This window comes from Podarcis pityusensis (genome assembly GCF_964106645.2).
Source record: "Podarcis pityusensis genome assembly, chromosome: 6".
NCBI classification, from domain to species: domain Eukaryota; kingdom Metazoa; phylum Chordata; class Lepidosauria; order Squamata; family Lacertidae; genus Podarcis; species Podarcis pityusensis.
This window is the reverse complement of record NC_138030.1, coordinates 15,094,281-15,113,863: the sequence shown is the minus strand read 5'-3', so window position 1 is coordinate 15,113,863 and position 19,583 is coordinate 15,094,281. Positions and strand designations below refer to the sequence as shown.

The 19,583-nt window shown below is 47.4% G+C and overlaps 1 protein-coding gene across 4 annotated transcripts in view; it reads left to right on the top strand.

Moving 5' to 3' along the window:
• The first annotated feature begins 2,177 nt into the window (after positions 1-2,177).
• TFAP2C (transcription factor AP-2 gamma) overlaps positions 2,178-19,583 on the top strand; it is a 33,284-nt gene continuing 15,878 nt past the window's right edge. For 2 of the 4 annotated variants that reach the window (XM_081011398.1, XM_081011395.1), the window contains exons 1-2: positions 11,048-11,311; positions 16,837-17,316. In XM_081011398.1, the coding sequence (XP_080867524.1) occupies positions 11,264-11,311; positions 16,837-17,316 (528 nt within the window). In that variant the 5' untranslated portion in view covers positions 11,048-11,263. Of the gene's footprint in view, positions 2,339-11,047; positions 11,312-12,994; positions 13,069-16,836; positions 17,317-19,583 lie in introns of those variants that run through there. The other 2 variants (XM_081011396.1, XM_081011397.1) reach the window with 2 other exon arrangements.

Below are 19,583 nucleotides of genomic sequence, written 5' to 3'. Positions count from 1 at the left end.
GCTTTCAAGTTTTCTGGTGTTTATGCCAGATTAGCATAGAGCACAGAAATAGCATTGACTTACTGTGCAACCCTAACTAGCTGCTCAGAAGTAAGCCTTATTGCGCTCAATGGGGGCTTACTCCCAAGTAAGGCTTAGGACTGCAGCCTTACAGTGTTGCACTGTCAAGTGTCTTCAGGATAGTTGAGATGACGTACTTGTGTTGCTAGAACACTGCAAAAAAGTAATGCTAAGTGCTAAATATCAGCATAAGTATAATCATTGCTGGGGAGCTGGGTGTAAATGAGAAGACTAATCTGGGTTAATGCTAAAGCAAGTTATGTCCATATAACCATGCCTGTCTGATCATATTTCAAGGAGGCTGGGTTTGTCCTTGGGCTTGTTTCTAGCCACAGCCATCCCTGAATGTGGAGGTAAACACCAAATTTAGCACCCGAAGTTAGACTCCAGTTCAGGCTTTTTAAAGAATAATCCTATGGAAGTAGGCCCCACTGTGCTCAGAGTGAATAGCTGGGACCCTGAATGGGTTTTCATCAAGGTGAGTCCCACTGAAATCTATTGGACTTGGTCATTGATTCAATTGAAAACTCTATTAATATTATTATTTATATTGATATAGCCTAGGGTTTCCCAATCTTGGGTCTCCAGCGGTTTTTGGACTACAACTCCCATCACCCATGACCATTGGTCCTGTCAGCAAGGGATGATGGGAGTTGTAGTCCAAAAAACCTCTGGAGACCCAAGTTTGGGAAGCCCTGAATAGACCCACACATCTGTAAAGATGGCAAAATAAGAGGACACTGCATTGCGCTTGAACTGGAGAAGTGTAAAACTATTTAGCCCCATTGGTATCAGGGGTTAGCAAACATATATATTCTTTCCTAGGTGCAAGACTATTCTCACTATTCCCTAAATCCAATAGCTTCATTTTGGGTGGCCATGGGTTAGTTATGATTGCACTGTGCCTGGTCCCACTGAACTGAATGGGGCTTACTTCAGAGTAGACGTATACTGGACAATTCAGGGAAGCTTGAAGCAAGCATGCAGAGAATCCTGTACACCTCTCTCCCGCTGCAGTGGAGAGAACTTTAAAGCGCGTACACTGGGCTGGATCGTGTCCCAAGTTAGCTGGTGTTTTAAGTTCTCTTCAAGTTCTCACTAAACTAACTAATCAATCAGGCTTAGGGTTGGTTCTTAGTCTATAAAGGATAGGCCAGCCTCCAGATTTAAAAGCAACATCAACAGTCAAGGCTACGTTACGGAGTTTTAATGAAAAATACTGGCTAGAATGTGGAAGCGCTGCGTTTTCTCCATTGATGTCCACCTCCTTCCTTTAGCTGCTCTTTGTTTTAAAAGGACCTTCTTTAAGGTCATCCAAAACCTCCTAAGTAAGTTGGGTAGCCACGCGGCAAACAATTGGAACAATTGCAAGGGGTCCTTGAAATTAAAGCAAAAGTGCAACGACAGGCAGAAAACCAACAGGTGAAGCCCCGGGCTAGGGCAATTTTTACCGGCAGAACTTCTGGCGGCTATGCTGCCTGCAACACCCAGCGGGTTAAAGTGAAGGAGAGAAAGGCGCTTCTTATTGAACATTCTGTTCAAAAATGGTGAAAACGTCGCAGGACACAAATTGATCTGGGCTGGAGACGCAGCGGGAGGCAGAAATTTAGCAGGTGGGCTTACCCCACCACTTTCCCGCATGTCTGAGCCCTACCTCCAGAACTTCTGCCTGTTAGACATCAGCCCGGATTACATAGGAGCCAACTCCTAGGGGCCGAGGTCCCAATAAAATATTTGACCCACCCCCCAAAGTTGAGGCGAATTCCCATTCAAATAGTGTGTGCGCCAAGTTATGTAGGGTGGGGCTTACCTGCCCCCATGTTTTATTCAAGTTGGCACCCCTGGCTAAACTTGACAACTCCGCGGATGCCTTATTATTTTTTTCTTGCCCCCCCCCACCTGCGTTTTTAAATTCAAAGAGGGGAGACAGGGCAGCCCAGGTAGATATCCATCAGCTCGCCACGAGGCTGCCAGATGATTACCCAGGAGTTGAAACCAGAAGGAATCAGAGCTAGCAGGAAAAACGAGGAATGCTCCTGCTTAAGGGGGGGGGGGCGAGAGAGGGATTGAGAGAGCGAGAGAGAGAGTAGACGAGCAGGTATCTGCGCAGGCGCCTAGTTCAGCCTCGCCGTGCGCCCAGGTGAAGCGCTTTGGCTGGGACTCCAGTTGAAGAGGCAGCTGCGTGGGGTTTCAGTCCCCCCGCCCCCCCCTGCCGTCGGTTCCTGCTCAAAGCCCCACCGGGTGGCTCATGTCTCTGCTAGGGAGGATCGACTGGCAAGTAAGTCGCCTTCTTTGCTTTTTTTCCTCCCCCCAGGATCTTTGCAAGTTATGGAGGCGGTGCGGGGTTTGGCTGGTGGCTCAGAATGTAGGAGTCGGTCGGGTATGATCAAGGGTCTTGTTCGGTTCCTGGAGCTCTGAGCCTTCCACGGGTTAAAAGTTCCTCGGAGGCTCCACAGAAGAGCTCGGGCTGTGTAGGGGAAGGGAAAGGGGTTTGAGGAATTTCTTTCCCAAGGCGGAGAACCTCGTGGCTTTCCGAGGAACTTCTCGCGCACGTGGGAGAAAGTTTGGTCCATTTCTCTTTGAACAGCCTGGTGTTTAACAATGCGCCCACATATATATTCTTAGCATCGCACCGCATTGAGAAAAAACAAGGAGAGGACTAACTTTCACGGAAAGATGCAATCCTTGCACACCATTACTCGGGAGCAAGTCCTATGGTACTCAGGCATCGCCCGATCCGGTGCGCGCGCGACTCGGGAGTGTTGTTCTAACTGACTCGGAGTAAACGCGCGTAAAAAAGCCGTCGCTTGAGTTCATCGGGACTTACTCCCAAGTAAGCCTGCCCAGGGTTGCAGCCTTAAGCCTCTTTGCATTCCTGCCTGCAAGCCCTCTTCTTTAGAGGCAGGGGGCGCCACGTTCTCTGCGGTGCCCCCAACTCGCTCAGCCACGCTGCAGAATGACAGCTCAGATCGGCCCGAAGCCAAAAGTCTCCGGTTCCAGAGAATTGTGGATGGGCCGGAGCGGCTGAGCTATCTTAAAAGAGTAACACGTTGATTGTGACACAAGCTTTACTGGTCCATAATACATTTGTTAGTTTTTAAAGGTGCCACAAGACTTTTTCTTCTGGTTTTGCTGCAACAAACCGCAAGGCCGCAGCCCTGACCTCAGTTACTTGGGAGTAAGCCCCGTTGAATTCAATAGGGCTTACTTCGGAGTAGGCACGGCTAGGATTGCCCTGTAACAGGGCCATTCCGCTAGAGTTGGGGAGGAATGCGTGTACGCATACTTTATCTTGGACAAGCGCAACTTCTGAAAAGACGTGTAGACCACTTCATTTGACTGGTCCAGGAAAGCTTATGCTATAAAGTGGCTAGTCCTTAAGGTGACCCCAAGACACTTCTTGCTCTCCAGCAGTTACTGCAACCAACGAAGTTAAAAACCATGCGCGCCTGGGAAAGCCTCTGCAGAGACAGCAAAAGGAAGGTTTGTCTGGAATTAGGAAGGTTTTTCTGGAATTCGATGTATCATTCGATTTCCAGTGTCTGAACCCATTCGATCTTTTCCCAGAGGGAAATCCGTTCCTTCAGTCTAGCTATTTCGAGGCTTGTTCTACGAAATGATTTCAGTGCTTCCTGCAATCGATAGAGAATTAACATTCAGAGCGAGTAGGGAGGGGGTGCGCCACTTTCCCCCTCCCCAGCCCTCGGCCCTGCTCCTGCGTTTCTCGCGCCAGCCTGAATGAAGCCCGGTATTTCAGTGTCTGAAATTTGTCCTGAGGCAGGTGGGAAGAAGCGACTCCTGTTGCAATGCTGGGCACTAGAACAATTCCTCTGGTGTAACTTGAGTGCAAGTCTAACCATGCCTACTCGGAAGTAAGGCCCACTGATGTCGATGGGGCTTACTCCCAAGTAGGTGGGGGTTAGGGTTGTAGCCTCAATTCTGAATGAATACGGGGGCAAGCAGGCTGTATGTATTATGAAGTCTGCATATCAGGAGCCGGGCTCGTTCAGAAACCCTAAAGATGGGCATTTAGTGATAACTGGAGCAGGGAGACTAGGTAAGCTTTTGAAGCAAACAAATATCTTCGTCAGGGAGGTAACCATTAAGAGATTCCTTTGCCCGCAGTATTTTTGGTTGGGAATCCCCAGTTCTTTCTATAGGGCAGGAAAATAGCAATGGCGTTTGGAACGCCTCTTTTAAGCACATGGTCAGTCACCTGTTGCAACTGAGGAGCATCTCCCTTGAATTAGGAACCTCCCAGTTACTATTGACATTAATTCACACACCCACCCAAAATATCGGTTTCACCCTCAAATCCATCGTGGGTTTTCAAAAAGCGCCTGTCCACCTTCCGCCCAAGAATTCCCCTCTAATTTATCAACACGTCCATGTTGAATCTTTTAGTTCAATGGGCATAAAATTTCCAAGCATATCACTTAGAAAGGGGACAACATTAACCCATTCCTCCCTGTACTTGAGAATTATTCCCAGGAGCGTCTCTATCTGGCCAACTCATTGTGCAACTGTATGCAATTAAGCCTACAACCCCAGGCTTACATTGCAGCCAGAACCATTGACCTCAATGGGGATTACTTATGAGTAGACATGTATAGAGGTATGCATTGCACATGGGCCTACATTTGCATGTCAAAAGCACAAACCCCTTAGTGTAAAAAGATACATCTTCATATTAATTATACTTCAGCATAATTACAGCAACATTATTATTATTTTAAAAAAATCACTGTGACAGATGCTTTTAAAATATGCTAGAATTTTTGCACTGTCAGAGGCTTTTAACTGGTGTAAATATGTTCCATGGGACTTCAGTGTGCTTAAAATTGCAAGCTTTATCTTGAATACATATCCAACATCCACTTTGCTACTAAGAATCTCTCTGCCCCCCCCCCCCATTATTTGCAAAGTGCTTTAGTTTCTTTGTGTATCATAATTAATGGGATTAGCTGCGACGGAGCTATAAATATATTGAGGATGCCCCAGTCCCATAGCACGCAAATGATGTCTCTGATTCAGGCAACTCCTATATGTATTTACCATCTCTTTAGAGCCGAAACGTTAACGTTTAACTCTTGAATTTGGGAATGAATGGGGGAAAGAAAGCCAACATTAATTCAATCACTCGTCGCTGATACATTTAGAACAAGTTGGATAATTTAATTTGGGGTGATGGTGGGGTTGTGCTGGAAAAGAGCCAAGCGAGCAGTGAAAGGAAAGAGGTACTTTGGGTGGGGTCGAGATCTTCAAACCTACCGGAGTAGGTATAGAAAAGGCAGCCGGTGGTCCAAAGTTTTAAAAATAGTGGGAGTTGTTGTGTAAACGTAAAACTGGTTCTCAATTCTTTTCCGCGGATATTATGTCTCTCTCCCTTTCCCCCCACCCTTTCCAGTGTGTAGGCAGGGTCTGCAAATTCAGGTGGTTGAGTTTTGGGGGGCATGTTTTAAATTCTGACCAAAAGATCCCATTTCCTTAGGTTCTCATCTTGAAAAGTTTACTTGATTTATTTTTAAAAATGAACTTGCTTTTGCCTGTACCACACCCATATGAAGGCTCTATTGAAAGAAGTGTGGGTTATTTCTGAATGGACGTACTTAAGAGCTGAAGGGGCAGCCCTAAGATTACTTACCTGGTAAGAAGACCCACTGAATTCAATGGGGCTTTCTTCCAAGTGGAGAAGCGTAGGCTTGCACTCCTAAAATGGAATTACATGCACACTGATTTGGGAGAAATTGAGCACAGTGAATGTAGTATTGAGATGACTTACAATTTGATTTACAATTAATAATGATAGTTGAATTTCCTGAAGCCACTTTATAACTTCACAGGTAGCTCTAGAGGCATTTGTTTTAACACATTTCTGCTTCACCTTCATGTCAATTTAAAAACAGCATATTGGACTCTGAGCCTAACTGCATTTACAAGGAAGCAAGCGCCATTGATTTTAATTTGAAACGAATTAGCTACTGAATGGTATCTTTGCTTTTTCTACAAATGCATTCTGTCTCTTCTGGCAAAACCAGGCAATAGTCACCGTTCATTCACACGAAAGCCCACAAAAGTTTGCACCATAATATAATTTACTTTCAATGGGTATCTTACTGCTTAGTAAGCATACAGAGATTCCCAGTCTTTGGCGATTTCATTTGAAACGAGTGGGACTCAATTCAAGTTGGGAGTTTTCAAAAGGTGAGGAATTCTCCTTCAACCTTTCAAAGGAAACCAGCAGCACAATCCTAACCACCACTATTCAGAAGTAAGTCCTATTGACTTCAGTGGGACTTGCCGGCAGGTAAGTGGGGTTAGGATTGCAGCCTGGCTGCAGTCCTATGAACACTTGTCTGGGGATAAACCTCACTGAGCTCAGTGGGGCCAGACATGCATAGGATAGCACTGCAAGAATGCCTCCTGCGCATGCTTACTCTGAAGTAAATGCCACTGTGTGCACTGGGACTTACTCCCTAGTAAACGTGCTTGGGAGCTGCAACATAATTCTGGTTTTTGTTTTTAAATAGGGTCGAACTATAACCCCGCTCAGTTTTGAAACGTCCGCAAGGATTGATACTCGATCAAAGGTGCCCTGAATTTGGAGCACCCCTTAAAAAGAAGAGCCAACTGGCACCCCTAATTTGGTTCTACTTAAATTACAACCTTTAGGAGTCCCCCATTCTCACATTTAGACTGTTTTGCAGGGGATCAAAATAAATGTATCTTAAGAGGATGGTGGTGGTGATGGCGTGTCACTTCTGAGGGGGTTTTAAGACTACCTGTGTCTTTCTTGCTGAGATGCCTAGCCTTAATGACGCCAACTGCCTGAGAGACGTAGAAGCTGGGTGAGCTTCACCTTTTTACGGTTAAACGAGGATTATTTTGCCCTTGCTGGGCCCCTGTCACTGCTAGGATTCAGCACCTGCGTGCCAGATTGACAGATAACAGGGCTGGGGAGAATCATGCTGTGATTAGCTCTTCTTTCCGCCCCCCCCCCGACCTCCTTTTCCTTACCTGGTCAGTGACATCGCTCTGGGAATCTTCACCTGGTCAGTTTCAAAGCTGGAAGGGCAGGGGGAGCTATGAGCCAGATCGCAGGCTCACTTGAACAGCGTGCCTTTCGACTGGACCACTTCCGCGCACCATTTGAGGGGTCCCAAGAGGGTGGGAGATGAAAAAGGCACAACTGAACAATATAAATCGATCAGTTTTATTCTAAAGGGGAAGTTTTCAATAAAAGGTCTAAGGAGTGTTATTTAGTGTGGCACCTTAAGCACTCCCCCCCCCCCCCAGGTCAGAGAAATCCAGGACGATTCCAGTACATAGCTCTTAAATACTTGGAAAGAGCTCTTTAAATTCCCCCTCTCCACGTTAAGTGGTGTGTGTGTGTGGAATGAATGAGGATAACTGCTTAGGTCAGAATACTGCATGTCTGCCAGGTCTGCTCAGAATTAAATCTTACTGAATTCAGTCGCCTTACCCGCAGGTAACGGGGGCAAGTCTCCCTTTCCAGTCAATAAGGCTGAGTTGTAGATACAGGAGTGACACTGGACAGAGAAGAAAACTGATCGCCTTTTTAAAACAACACCATCCCTTGTTTACAAAAAGCGTGTTTCATCCTCCAGACGCCAAGTTAAACACTTTAAATACTTTTTTTTACAAAAACATTAATCCGAAAGGATGTGCGATCGTTATGCACACTTCCTTGTGAGCAAGCCCCGTTGGACTAAAGTGAGGCCCATTTCTGAGCAAACATGCGCTGTAAATCGCTTAGATGCCCCATTAACTTTGTGGACCACGCCATAAAAAGCTTATAAAATCCCGGAGAGGGAAATCCAAATCGGAGGTCAATGCTTGAGTTTCCGGTGTATGGAGCTTGATTGAAATGGAGTTAAGTGTAAATGTAGCTGGATCGTAGCTATTTTAGCTGGTACCTAAGTGAGTTCCCTGAGGTCTGTGGCATTTGACTTCTGAAGAAGCACGCTATACTTAGAATTGCATGTGGGGCACAGTCCTGTCCAGCTGACAACCTGTTCATATCTTGTTTGGAACGAAAGTGGACGAATGGAGAAAGGAAGCTAACACGTGCCCCCTGAACACATTTTATGGAAACCTCCATTGAAATAAAGGAGGTTTTCCTTCAGCGCAATGGAGACAGGGATCAGCCTATTATTTGAGAGAAAACCCATGAATATTAACTTCATATTCTGCAAAACACCGGGAACGTCAGTCAGTGCAGAAAAGGTGGCATACGATTTTATTTGTAGTTTAAAAAGTAACGAAGCAGTTAAAAACAGCCGTCTAGTGGCGCCTTTAAAAAGTTGCATACGTATTGTGGCATAAGCTTTCGTGGATTTAGATTTGTTTTTCCAGTATCTTTGCAGTGTAGTTTGCCTTTCGCTATATCGCTGGGCTGCCATCCTAACTCCGTTTACCTGAGAGAAATCCCCATTTACACCTGAGCAGACATGGCTAGGACTGCGCTGCAGACCCGCGCGCTTCCAGACTCTAGTGAGGAATACAAATTCAGGACAATAAATAACACCTTTGATGGAAAGCTTATTTGTCTCTAAACAGGCGCGCTCAACCCTTTTGCTTTAGCAAACCCCTTAAAAAGAAAGATGTGCATGCAGAACGAGAGAGGTGTTTTAGGGTTTGTTAAGGGAAGCTAAGATCCAAGAGGATTGTATACTCAGCCATAATAAATGTGTTCGGCTATAGATGCCACAAGACCCCGTTTTTATACTCTACTGCAGAGAGCGCAGGTAACTTTCAAAGTTCTACTTAGGGAGTCTATTCCATTCATGTCATCGCTCTTAAGAGTGTGATTGGATTTTATCTGCGCAGATTGTAGGCACAATGGTGAGTCTGGCATTATCGTAGATTACTGCGAGCCATTTCTGCAATTTTTTGTTTTAAACTGTTAATCTTGTCAGTATCTTTCCCTTTTTGTAACTGTCCCCATCCCAGGAATTCCGCGGTACGTTAGGGGAAGGGCGTTAAGCACAAAGGACGCTTTTGTTCGTTCGCAAGCTTAAATTGTTAATATTTATTATTATGCTAAGTCGAGATTTCTCCATCTAATCAACCCACGCTGCAAACACAGGAGGCTGCCGTTAAGGCCACTTGCCGGAGATTAGTTCTACCGTAGGGCGAGCTCTTAGCATCCGCCCAGGCTTGTACAAAAATCAGTTGGGGAAAGAAAACCCCGCGCTTAGAGTCAACGAAAAACAAAAGGGAGTGTGGTGGCACCTTGAAGGACTAGCAGATCTGTTGTAGAAGTGGGCTGTAGACAGAGGAAGCGTGCGCGGTGCGCCACAAGGTACTGTTCTACGTTTGCTACAGCAGGGCTGCCGAATAGAATTTTTGCAAACCGGTTTACCACCATTGCTAGGATTCTATTTCTTTACAAACAAAGGTCTTCCCCGGGATTTTGTGCGCCTTACTCTTGTGTAAACGTGCATAATATTTGCAGTCTTCTGAGCCAGAAACGCTGCCCTTTTCTTTCCTAGTCAATGAGTTTAGGATCAAGGTAATAGTCCCATTTGATGTCCGCGGGCTGATAATCCAGACCATGGGCATATTTGTAAGAAAGACCCAGGAATCGTGAACAGTTGCTCCTGTCTCAGTTGGGCCAGGTCCCAAATAACGATCGTCATTTCTTGCCCAGGGAGGGGAAAAAATCTCATGTCATAATAAATCTGTCTTTAACGTACCGCAAAAATCCCTTGTTGTGTTTGTGGCAACAGCCTAAGGCTGCAAGTCTTTTGAGTATTTATCTAGGCGCGAGCCCCGCTGAACAGAGTGTCACTTACTTCCGAGTAGGCACTCATGGGATTATATTGTAACAAGCGCGCAAGATCCTAGGGGCCCAGCAAAATTAGTTACGGCGACCTAGCTTTGCATAGGATAAGGCTGCAATACGGCTCTTAACTTCGGCGGTAAAATGTGAGCCACTCGCAAACTATAAAAAGTAAAGGCAGCCGTCTCTGGGTGGCGGTGGTGGTTGGAATTCAAAAGCGGGTAATGCCTTTTATCAGACCAACCAAAATATCGTCAAGTGGCGATCCAAGCTTTCCTGGTTCCCCAGGGACAGCTTATCAGACGTAAAATGTTCTTGAGCAAAACAGCGGCAGCTAAATTGTGGTGAGAAGCCGGCCTGGTGGAAGGGTATTGCTCTAGTTTATGGGTTTCGAGATTCAAACACGACGCACATCAAAACTAGACTTAAAAGTAGCGCGCTGTGCGCAAGGCCTTGAAAAAAAGGAGCGGATGGCTTTGCAGGAGCAGGCGAACGACCCACATCAATTCCCTTTGTGGTTTCTCATCTAGCCGTGTATTCTGGGAACTATTAACACCTATGTTAGCTTCTCTTCTGTGACCCAGAGCAAACTCCCCCTTCTCCCTTTTTGGGGGGGGGAGGTAGGCAGGCAGCCGGGGGCTATTGCTGGCTCGGTTTTCTTGTTCTCCGCTTGCTTGCTCTCTCTTTTAATGCTTCCCAGTTTCCAACTCTTTCCATCCGGTGGTTGGCTTGCTGTGCTGCCAGCATCCTCTTCTGGCCAACGAAGGGTTAACTTTTTTTCTTGGCCTTTTAATTTTTTTTTAAAAAAACAATATTTTGGAGACCCTTCCGCGTCTCAGCTCCAGCTCCAATCATGCACGGCAGCTTGCAGCGCTCCCCGTCGTTTGCGTGCGCGCGCGCGCGCGCCCTGGGTAGACATTTGGCCCTTTCCCCGCCCCGTTGCTAGCCATGCGTGTGCGCCTTTGGGCAGCCTGGCGCTTTCCCAGGCGCGCGCGTGTGCGCCTTGGAGACGCTCCAAAGCCGAGAGCGCAAGGGGGGCGCGGCTTGCCGAGAAGCGGCTTGCGGCTCCTTCGCTATTGGCTAGCTTAGCGCCGCCTGCCAGGGGAAGCCCCCGCGTCCCGGGCCGTCCCTGGGGAGGAGCTATGCTAATGAGATTGCCATTAAGGGGAGCCGGTGAAAAGAGGCTCAGTCACTTACTTCCCGGGAAGTGAAGTTCTCTCCCCTAGTCTGCCTGTATGCCTGCCCATTAAAACAGCCCTTTGAAGGTGGCGGGGAAGAGCTGCTCTTCCCCCCGCAGTTGCTGGATTAACGACTTTTGGGCTGGGACGCCCTTTTGTTTTATTTTTATTTTTTGCCCTCTCTGGTTTATATTTTAATTTTTGGGGGATACTGGACGCCATGTTGTGGAAACTAGCAGACAATGTCAAGTACGAAGAGGACTGTGAGGTGAGAGCTTAGGGCTGTGCACGGGGCTAGTCCTCAGTGGTTTGGCTGGGGCTTTCTTTTCTTGGACGGGAAACAAAAGGGGCAGGCGGTAGGCGCATCCGCCGGTGGAATGGGGGTGCTTGGATTGGAGCCTTTAAAGATGTGAGGATGGAAACAAGGGATTTAGAGAGAGTTTATTTCGGTGGGGCTTGATTTGCTCATAAAGGAAAATAAGGCGCTAGTCCTGTTGAGGCATAAGTTGTAGAATTAATTGATCGAACTACAGTTTAATGCCTTGGATGCCTTTATTGCATTCTGACTTTAAATTCAAAGAAAACCCTCTTGTGCGGGGCAGGGTGTGCAACAAGACATTATAGAATGGAGCACTCTAAAACTTAAAATTGGTGCTTGGATCAAGTTAAGATGAGATGCAAGTTTGCATGGAGTGAGTCAGCTTTGCTGCGGGAGCCGACTAAGGTGTTTGTCCCCTAATGAGATAATGAACCCCAAGCATTTTTACGTGGAATTTGCGCAATAGGATGGCAGTGTTTGGCTGCTTTCTGCTCTCTGGACCGTTCCGAACTCGCAACTTAATGGTCCCGGACCTTGAATTGTGTGTTAAAATAGCAAGAACCTCCGAACAATCCTCCTTCTCTTTTGTATATGCATATGATAAAAAAGATGTTGCAACCAAGGTCATCAAAGCTGGCGAAGAGCGGAGAAGATGCCTGGGGGGGGGGGGATGTGATTGGCACCTCCCCTCTCCGCTTTGGAGGATGTGGCTACTGTCCTAGTCGTAGACTTTCTCGATAGTACCTAAGCAGCACCACTGAATTCAGTAGGATTATGCCTAGGATCTTCCTAAAAATCACCCAATATTTTTTCGTTTGTGTGTGTTTTTTAAAACCCCCAATTCCCGCTTACTCTAGAGTAGTTCTACTGAAGTCCTACTGATTTCCCCCGAGAGAAACGGTTCCTTCAAGTATACAGTAGTTGGAGAACTCAAATGAGTCCCTGAGGGACATTTTTCTTGTGCGTTGCACCCCCAGCAATAAAAACGCACAGCATGGTCGAGGTCCAGAGCGTGGAAAGCCGCGTTTGCGCAGCGCCTGGAATTCGTTCCAAGAGCGCGGAAAGTGGAGACAGTATCCTAAGCGGCTGCGGTTCGGTGCGCCCTTAAAGCCTGGCAGTCGCAATGCGCTCAGGCTGAAATGGCATTTTAGATAATTCTAAAACTGAGTGGTGGGCGACCCCCCCCTTCCAAAACCTTCATTTTCCGACGGTAGTGGTCCTATCCTGGAAGTGAGTCCCCTGGAAGTCGTGGGGCTTTCTTCTGAGTAGACACCTCTGCGTGTACCCCTGTTTGAGCAGAAAGAAGTCCCTGGTCTCCCCAAAACTTCAGGACAGGGTAGATCTGCCCTCCCAGAAAACACTGAGCAGTGATTTCCCCCTTTTGTGCTCCGACGGCGCGGCGTTCAGGAAGGAGCGGAAACGCTTAATCCCCTCCGAGCTGCTCCTGCTCGCCGTTTTTTCCCCCTCCCCGAGGTGAAAATTAGTGCAAACTTCCGCACGCTTTTTCGGCCGAGGTGCGTGCGTGCGCGCCCCGTCGGAAGTCCGCCCACGGCCGGGGGAGGGGGGCTGAGGGAGGGAAGAGCGAGCGAGCCAGCGCCGGAGATCTTCCCTCCGCGAGGCAAGCGCTCCAGCCTGTCGGACGGGTTCTGCCCAGCGCGGAAGGGAGGCCGCTCGCTCCTTCTTTTGCCATGCGGGGAGGCAGCGAGGTAGGCAGGAGGAGAGAGACAGAGGCCCCGGGAGGGGATGGCAGGAAGTCGGCGCTCTTGGCATCGAAGTGGCGCCCGTGCCCTCTGGGAAGGCTGCTTGGCCCGGTTCCTTTTCCTCCGGGGGCGGCGCAGAGAGAAAAAGAGATGGATGCCCACGCAGCCGAGTTATACTTCGAGGACGGCTGCCCGGAGGGTTTGGTGGGAACTCTGGCAGGGCTCCTTCCCCTTTAAATCTGTGCGCGGCGGGCAGAAGTTCAACCGGAGAAGCTTTGCACATTGCTCTTATCCACCCTGCAAAAAGAACCCTCAAAAATGTGAAGGGGGGAGGACAACGGGCTGGTGCCTAAATTCACTTTTCGTGTGGTTAAATTACTCCGCCCCACTTTCTAGCCAAGGGCCTTGTCCCAACTTCAAGGGGGGGGTGCGTAAGGGGGTTGGACTAGATGACCCTTGCGAGCCCTGCCAACTCTGCAATTCTATGGCTGGAAACTGGTGTGTTCCGAGCCTCTCAAAGCCTTGTGAGGAGCTCGGGTTGCAGTTAATCCGGATTAATTAATCCAGAATAAGGAGAGCGCTTTTTCTTTTTTAAAAAGCCCTTTCGGGATTGCCCCCTCTTATATTCCACGTAGGGCTGCGATAGATTAGGAGAGACTATCTCCTTCCCCCACCCGCTTTTCATGTAAACGTTTCGTGTAAACCCATTTAGGATCGGAGCGCGAACTGTATTGCACTGGGAATTCAGGCCTTCCCTCCCAGCGATGATGCAGAAGGCTGCAGGAAAAGGTGCGATCCACAAGGCGCTCATGTAGGTGGAATTTGTTTGGGTGTTTTAAGGGACTCCCAGTAGCCTGCTCCTCTTTAACACGTCTGCCCCACAGCAATCAACGAGGCTGCTTGGCTTTTCCCAGTAAAGTGTGCACAGAACCTTTGCAGCAAGAGCCTAAACAGCTTTACTCGGGAGTAAGTCCCGTGTGCAGCGAGGCCTTCCTTTTGGCTGATTGGTGCACAGGGGGACGGTGGATTTGGAATCAAGGAGGCCACGGTTTGAGATTAAGTTGGGGGAGTTTAAAGGCCACGTTAGGACTTTCTATCCCCAGGCCAGTTACTGCAAAGTCCGCATCCCAATCCGAAATGGCCTTTTCTCGGGGAGGCGGGCTTCTGCAGTCTTTGTTGCGGGAGGGAGATCCCAGGGATTTGAACTGATCCCCTGATCTCCTCGTGGAGCTGCGCCTCTTTTAAAATGCACTTTTCGCTTCGGAGCGAGTCCCACATAGGGACAACGGGCAGTGCGAGCCTCTGGCATGTTTACTTGGAAGTAAATCCCTCTCGCCCTACTCTGCGTGCAGTGGTAAAGAGTGCAAAGGAGCGCAGCCGGAGTTGCAATCCTATACACACTGAACCTGGGGCTCAGTCCCGTGGATTTAAGTGGGACTGACTTCTGAGTGGACATGCCCAAGATTTGCCCTAAGGAAATGGCAGGGCCGCCTGGATAGATATCTGGAAGATGAGGTGTGCAACTTTCTCTCCCTCTTGAAATGAGGTCCGCGTTCGCTTCCTTCCTGAAGGCTTCGGTGAAATCCAGCATCTAAAAGTCATCCCAAGTGCGCTTTGGCTTACCAATATATGTGAAATCCTGAGCGCGCGTTCTAGACCGCAAGTCCTTGCTAAGCGTTGCTTTTCGCGTCTGTTTTGGGTGCCCGCGATAGGTGAGAGAGGAAAAAGCAAAGAAAACTCTGAGCGGGTACAGATTATTTCTCGGCAGTCTGACCTATTCATTTCCCTGGGATCAGGTTTTGTTGAACGCCCAGAGAAATGTGCATAGGGACATGAAAATAACAATAATAAAAATAAAAAATAAATATAAAATAAACGATGGCACCGTCAGGTTATCCTTCAATCTCTCCTCCTATCCCTCCCCCCCCCCAAAGTCATTCTATTTCTGATGCCTTTGAAGATGGCAGCGTCTCCCTCCTTCCTCTGGTCCATTGGTCACACCGCAGCGTCTCTGGCTCCTTCCAGAAGCCGCTGCCGCCCCCGCTTCCCTTCCCGCAGGGTCCCGGTCGGGATCTCCATTCTCTTCTGATTAACCCGCCCCTGTTAGTTTAACGAGCGTGGAGGGAGAAGCGGCTTTTAAAAACCCCAGGCTTATCAGTGTGGTTTAGACATGCTTTAAATTGATTGGTGTTTTTGTCGAAAAGTTTTAATTTCATTCATTCATTGATTAATGCTGCGTTGAGGTCCAGGATAATTTTTTTTTTTTTGCTAAATGATTCAGGGGTTTCAAGATTACATGTTTGCTTTTTAAAGAAATCAGTACTGGAAAGGTAGCTGTTTTGTTTTCGGCAGATTTTAATACTCTGCTCTCTCCCTCCTTAACAGGCGCCCTGGGCAGTGAGTTATATTAACTTTTCAATGGCCACGGGAGGGGGGTATTTTTTAAATTAACTCTGTGATGGGCATAGGAGTGTTGTAAGACATTTCCCAAGACAGTGGATTTGTACTTTAAGACAACGTGAAGGCAAGCATTTGTTTATTTTTAAGGAGGGGAACACTAATACAGTCGACATAAAACTTGTAAATCACCAAATTTCAATTCTGGGCTTTTTAGGTAGTAAGGAGAATACATCTTTCTTTATAATTAATGGGGGAAATTTCCTTCTTTCCACAGTATTGAACAAATTGATTACCCCCCCACCCAATCTAAGCAATTTAAATAAAAAGCAAACTCAAAATTTACAGTACTAAACAAATTTTCTCTGGAAGTAAGATCCATTGACATAAATGGGTTTTTCGTTCAAGGACATGCACTTTGATTTAAGTATATGCAAAAAGCCTCCCAGCCCTATGGCAGGAAGCCCAAAGTGCAGTCCTATGTAGACTTTGGGAGTCCATGTGCTCTGTGGCACTTACTTGTGAGTAAACAAGTTGTAGGTTTGGAGCGCACGTTAAGGATTTCAGGGTGACTTGGCTTTACTCTCCTACCTCCCCTTCTTTCCCCTATATCTCCATTGATTTGAAATTGAACTTAAATTAGTGTGTTGACTGAAAAAGTATTTGTATTTATGAATGAGGCGGGAGGTTCCTAAAAACCAAACTGGTCCCAAATGCATTTGCTGAAAATAAGATCATTTGAACTTTCAGTGGGTGAGTGAGGCTGCAGTCCTCAGATAAAATTTAATTTTAGTCCATCAGGTGCTAGTATATAATTTTCCCCCTACCTTATTTAGGGTTAGATTGCAGTCTTCAGACTGCTTGCTTCAAAGTTAAGTTATTTTAAAAAGGTGGGGGGGGGGGCAGAGAGGATATTTTAGACTCATCCAGAGAGTTGTAACATTGTAACTTTGTTACTTCAAATGGGTCATTTGGAGGACTATGACTACAAATCCTTGTGTGCCAAGTAAATAATAATAAATTGAAGCCTGCAAGCACAACTCTATGCATGTCTACTCAGGAGTAAGATCCATTGATGCCAGGTAAGTGTAACATTGCAGCCTAACTTGCAATGCTACCTTGCTCTGAAAGACAGAATGCACCACTAAGACTTGTTAATTTACAGTGGACCTTGCTTCCTGATTTTTCCCTTAGATATTGGGATGCATATGTGCTGTTGGCTCCTTGCGTGGGGCTACCAGTGACCTCTCCCTCTCCAAATATCCTCCTTTGAGGCTGGTACCTCTTTTATAGAAATCAACTTACTCCTTTTTGCTTCCCCCACCCAGTCCAGACCCTAAGATGCCTTGGACTGACACAGCATCTTTCTTTCTACAGGACCGTCACGACAGCAGCAGCAATGGGAACCCCAGACTGCCCCACCTCTCGGCTGTCAGCCAGCACTTGTACAGTCCGGCACCCCCCCTTTCCCACTCGGGGGCCTCTGATTTCCAGCCCCCTTACTTCCCGCCCCCGTACCAGCCTCTGCCTTACTCCCAGTCCAGTGATCCTTACTCTCACCTGGGCGATCCTTTCTCCATCAACCCGCTCCACCAGCCGCCGCCGCCTCCCCCCAGCCAGCAGCAAACCAGTTGGCCCAGCCGCCAGACCAGCCAGGACCACTCCAGTTTGTCCCACCACGCTCGGTCTGGTTTGGTGCCCCATCTCCCGGCTCTGGAAAGCGGCTCTGCTGGGGTGAGAAGGGAAACCTACAGGCGATCTGAGCTGCTCCTGCCTCACGGCCACGGTCTCGATGCTTCCAGCTTGGCAGAGAACCTAGGACTGCATGAAATGGCCCACCAGATGGAAGAGGTGCAGGTAAAGATTGGCGGAAGTGATAAATGGTGTCCCTGCAGTTCTGGATGCCCCGTAGCCTAGAAGAAAAGCTTTGGTTGCCTCACCAAAGGGAGTCATCTTTAAAGGAAGGGACTGTAGCTGAGTGGTCGAGCATCCACAGGTTCATTCAACCAGCACCTCCAAATTAGGGTTGGGAGAAAATACCATCAGAAACCCCAGAGAGTTGCTACCCATCATTGTAGACAATACTGAGCTAGATGGACCAATGTCCTGACTCTGTGTTGAGGCAGCTTCCTAAGTTCCATGAGGCCCAACAGAAAAGCTAACACCTGGAATGTGAGCATCAGTAAATCAAACTTGGGAAACTTAAGGGCTGATCTTACTTTATGCTTTTCATTTATACCTGACTTTCCTCGAAAGAGCTCAAGACACCATACGTGCCCCTCCCTCAGTTTGTCCTCACAACAACCCTGTGGGGTAGGTTAGGCTGAGAAATAGTGACTGGCCCAACATCACTCCATGAGCATTGTGGCTGAACAGGGATCTGAACCTTTCCAGGTCAGGGTTGGGGGAATCTGTGGCCCTCCAGATTTTGCTGAGCTCCTAACTTCCCTGACCATTGACCATACTGGCTGGAGTCTAGTCATGTCTGGAGGGTCACCACACCACATTCTTGCATGGAAGAGCCATGGAGGAGACTCATGTGCCCTGTCTCTTGTTCCATAAATGGTCGGCATCCATAGAGTGCTTCAGTGATGATGAGGAAGAGGATGATTTACTTGGTTGGATATGTGAACAGGGTTTTAGTCCCCTAACTGAGGAATTGAGAACTTGTTCATTGACTCAAACTCCCACCAGCCCCTGCCAATATGGCCAGTGGTCAGGGATGATGGGAGTTGTAGTCCAACAGCATCTAGAGGAGCACAGCCACTCCTGACCCTAGTTCAAAGCACTTCACATCTAGTTCAATAATTTGCCTTTTGAATTAGGTCAGAATTATCCCTGCATTGCTGAGGAGTGGCTGGCTTAGTGAGTTCACTGCAAGGAGAGATTTGGAGAGTCCCTCCTTCATTCTCTTACAGAGCAGCCTTATGCCTGCCTGCTTGGAAGTAAGATCCATTGGGTTCAATTGGACTTCCTCCCAGCTAAGCACACACAGGATTGGATGCTTGGTCGTTACACAAAACCGTTGCAAGAGAACCCACTTCTGCATTATTGACCAGGTGTTCCTAAAGCACACAGAGAGGTCACTGCAGTGTCTTATAGATTAAATCCGGTCACCTAAAAGTTCCATTTCTTGCACTGTGTTCCAAAATCTGCAGAATATCACCGCTATGAATAGACCATACAGAACAGGCTCTTTGGGGGGTGGGAAACACTGTAGACTGGAGCCCACCATTTTGCTCAGCAAGAAGCTAGATCCGTTTACTAATTTGCAGAACAAACCTTGGACAGATCCACTCCATGCATTTAAAGGACACCTAATGCACATTTTAAGCCCATGACTTACCCCAAAGAGTCCTGGGAGCTGTGGTTTGTTGAGGGTGCTAGGAATGTGTAGCGGTGTGAGGGGCAAACTACACTTCCCAAGATTCTTTGGGGGAAGTCATGTGTTTTAAATGTATGTCAGGTGTCGTTTAATAATTTAACGGTATGGCGTGGCTCGCCTTCCTCTTTGTCCAACATCTTTTTCTTCCGGACTGAAGAGAAGGTAATCGGTCCACAAAACTTTATAATGGTCCCCATTTCGGAAGCCAAATTAGGGCAGCAGAACTGCAGTTTCATTTCTTGTGCACACTGCAGTCCTTAAAAGCCTTGGGTGAAATTTATCTCTTACTAGTCGTCCTGAAGTCCTGGTGAAATCGGTGTGCAGTTAAGTGCATGGAACTGCAGTCCTAAATGTGCGCAGATACCCTCTGAGAAATAAGCTAACTTAATGGGACTGAATTCTGAGTTAGCATCAGAAATGGGCTACACACACTAACTTGCATAAAAATAAAGCGCCACTGATTTCAGTAGGGCTGGCACCTCTATATGCATTCTGAAGAGAAGACTGTACACCTGATTGTTGGTCTCTGGTCACTACGTGGGCATCCTATTGGAATAAAAGGCTCTTCTTGCAATTAATATGTTTAGGGTTTAGCCTTAAAGTTAATCCGTAGGTTCATAGCCATTTGGAGGAAAATAGCATTGTGTATGTGCATTTCGTGTAGTGGGGGGGGGGGGAGAAGGTGGGGTGTATTTTCTTTATTCCACAATTGTGTTCTAAAAATTTCACATTCTCTCTC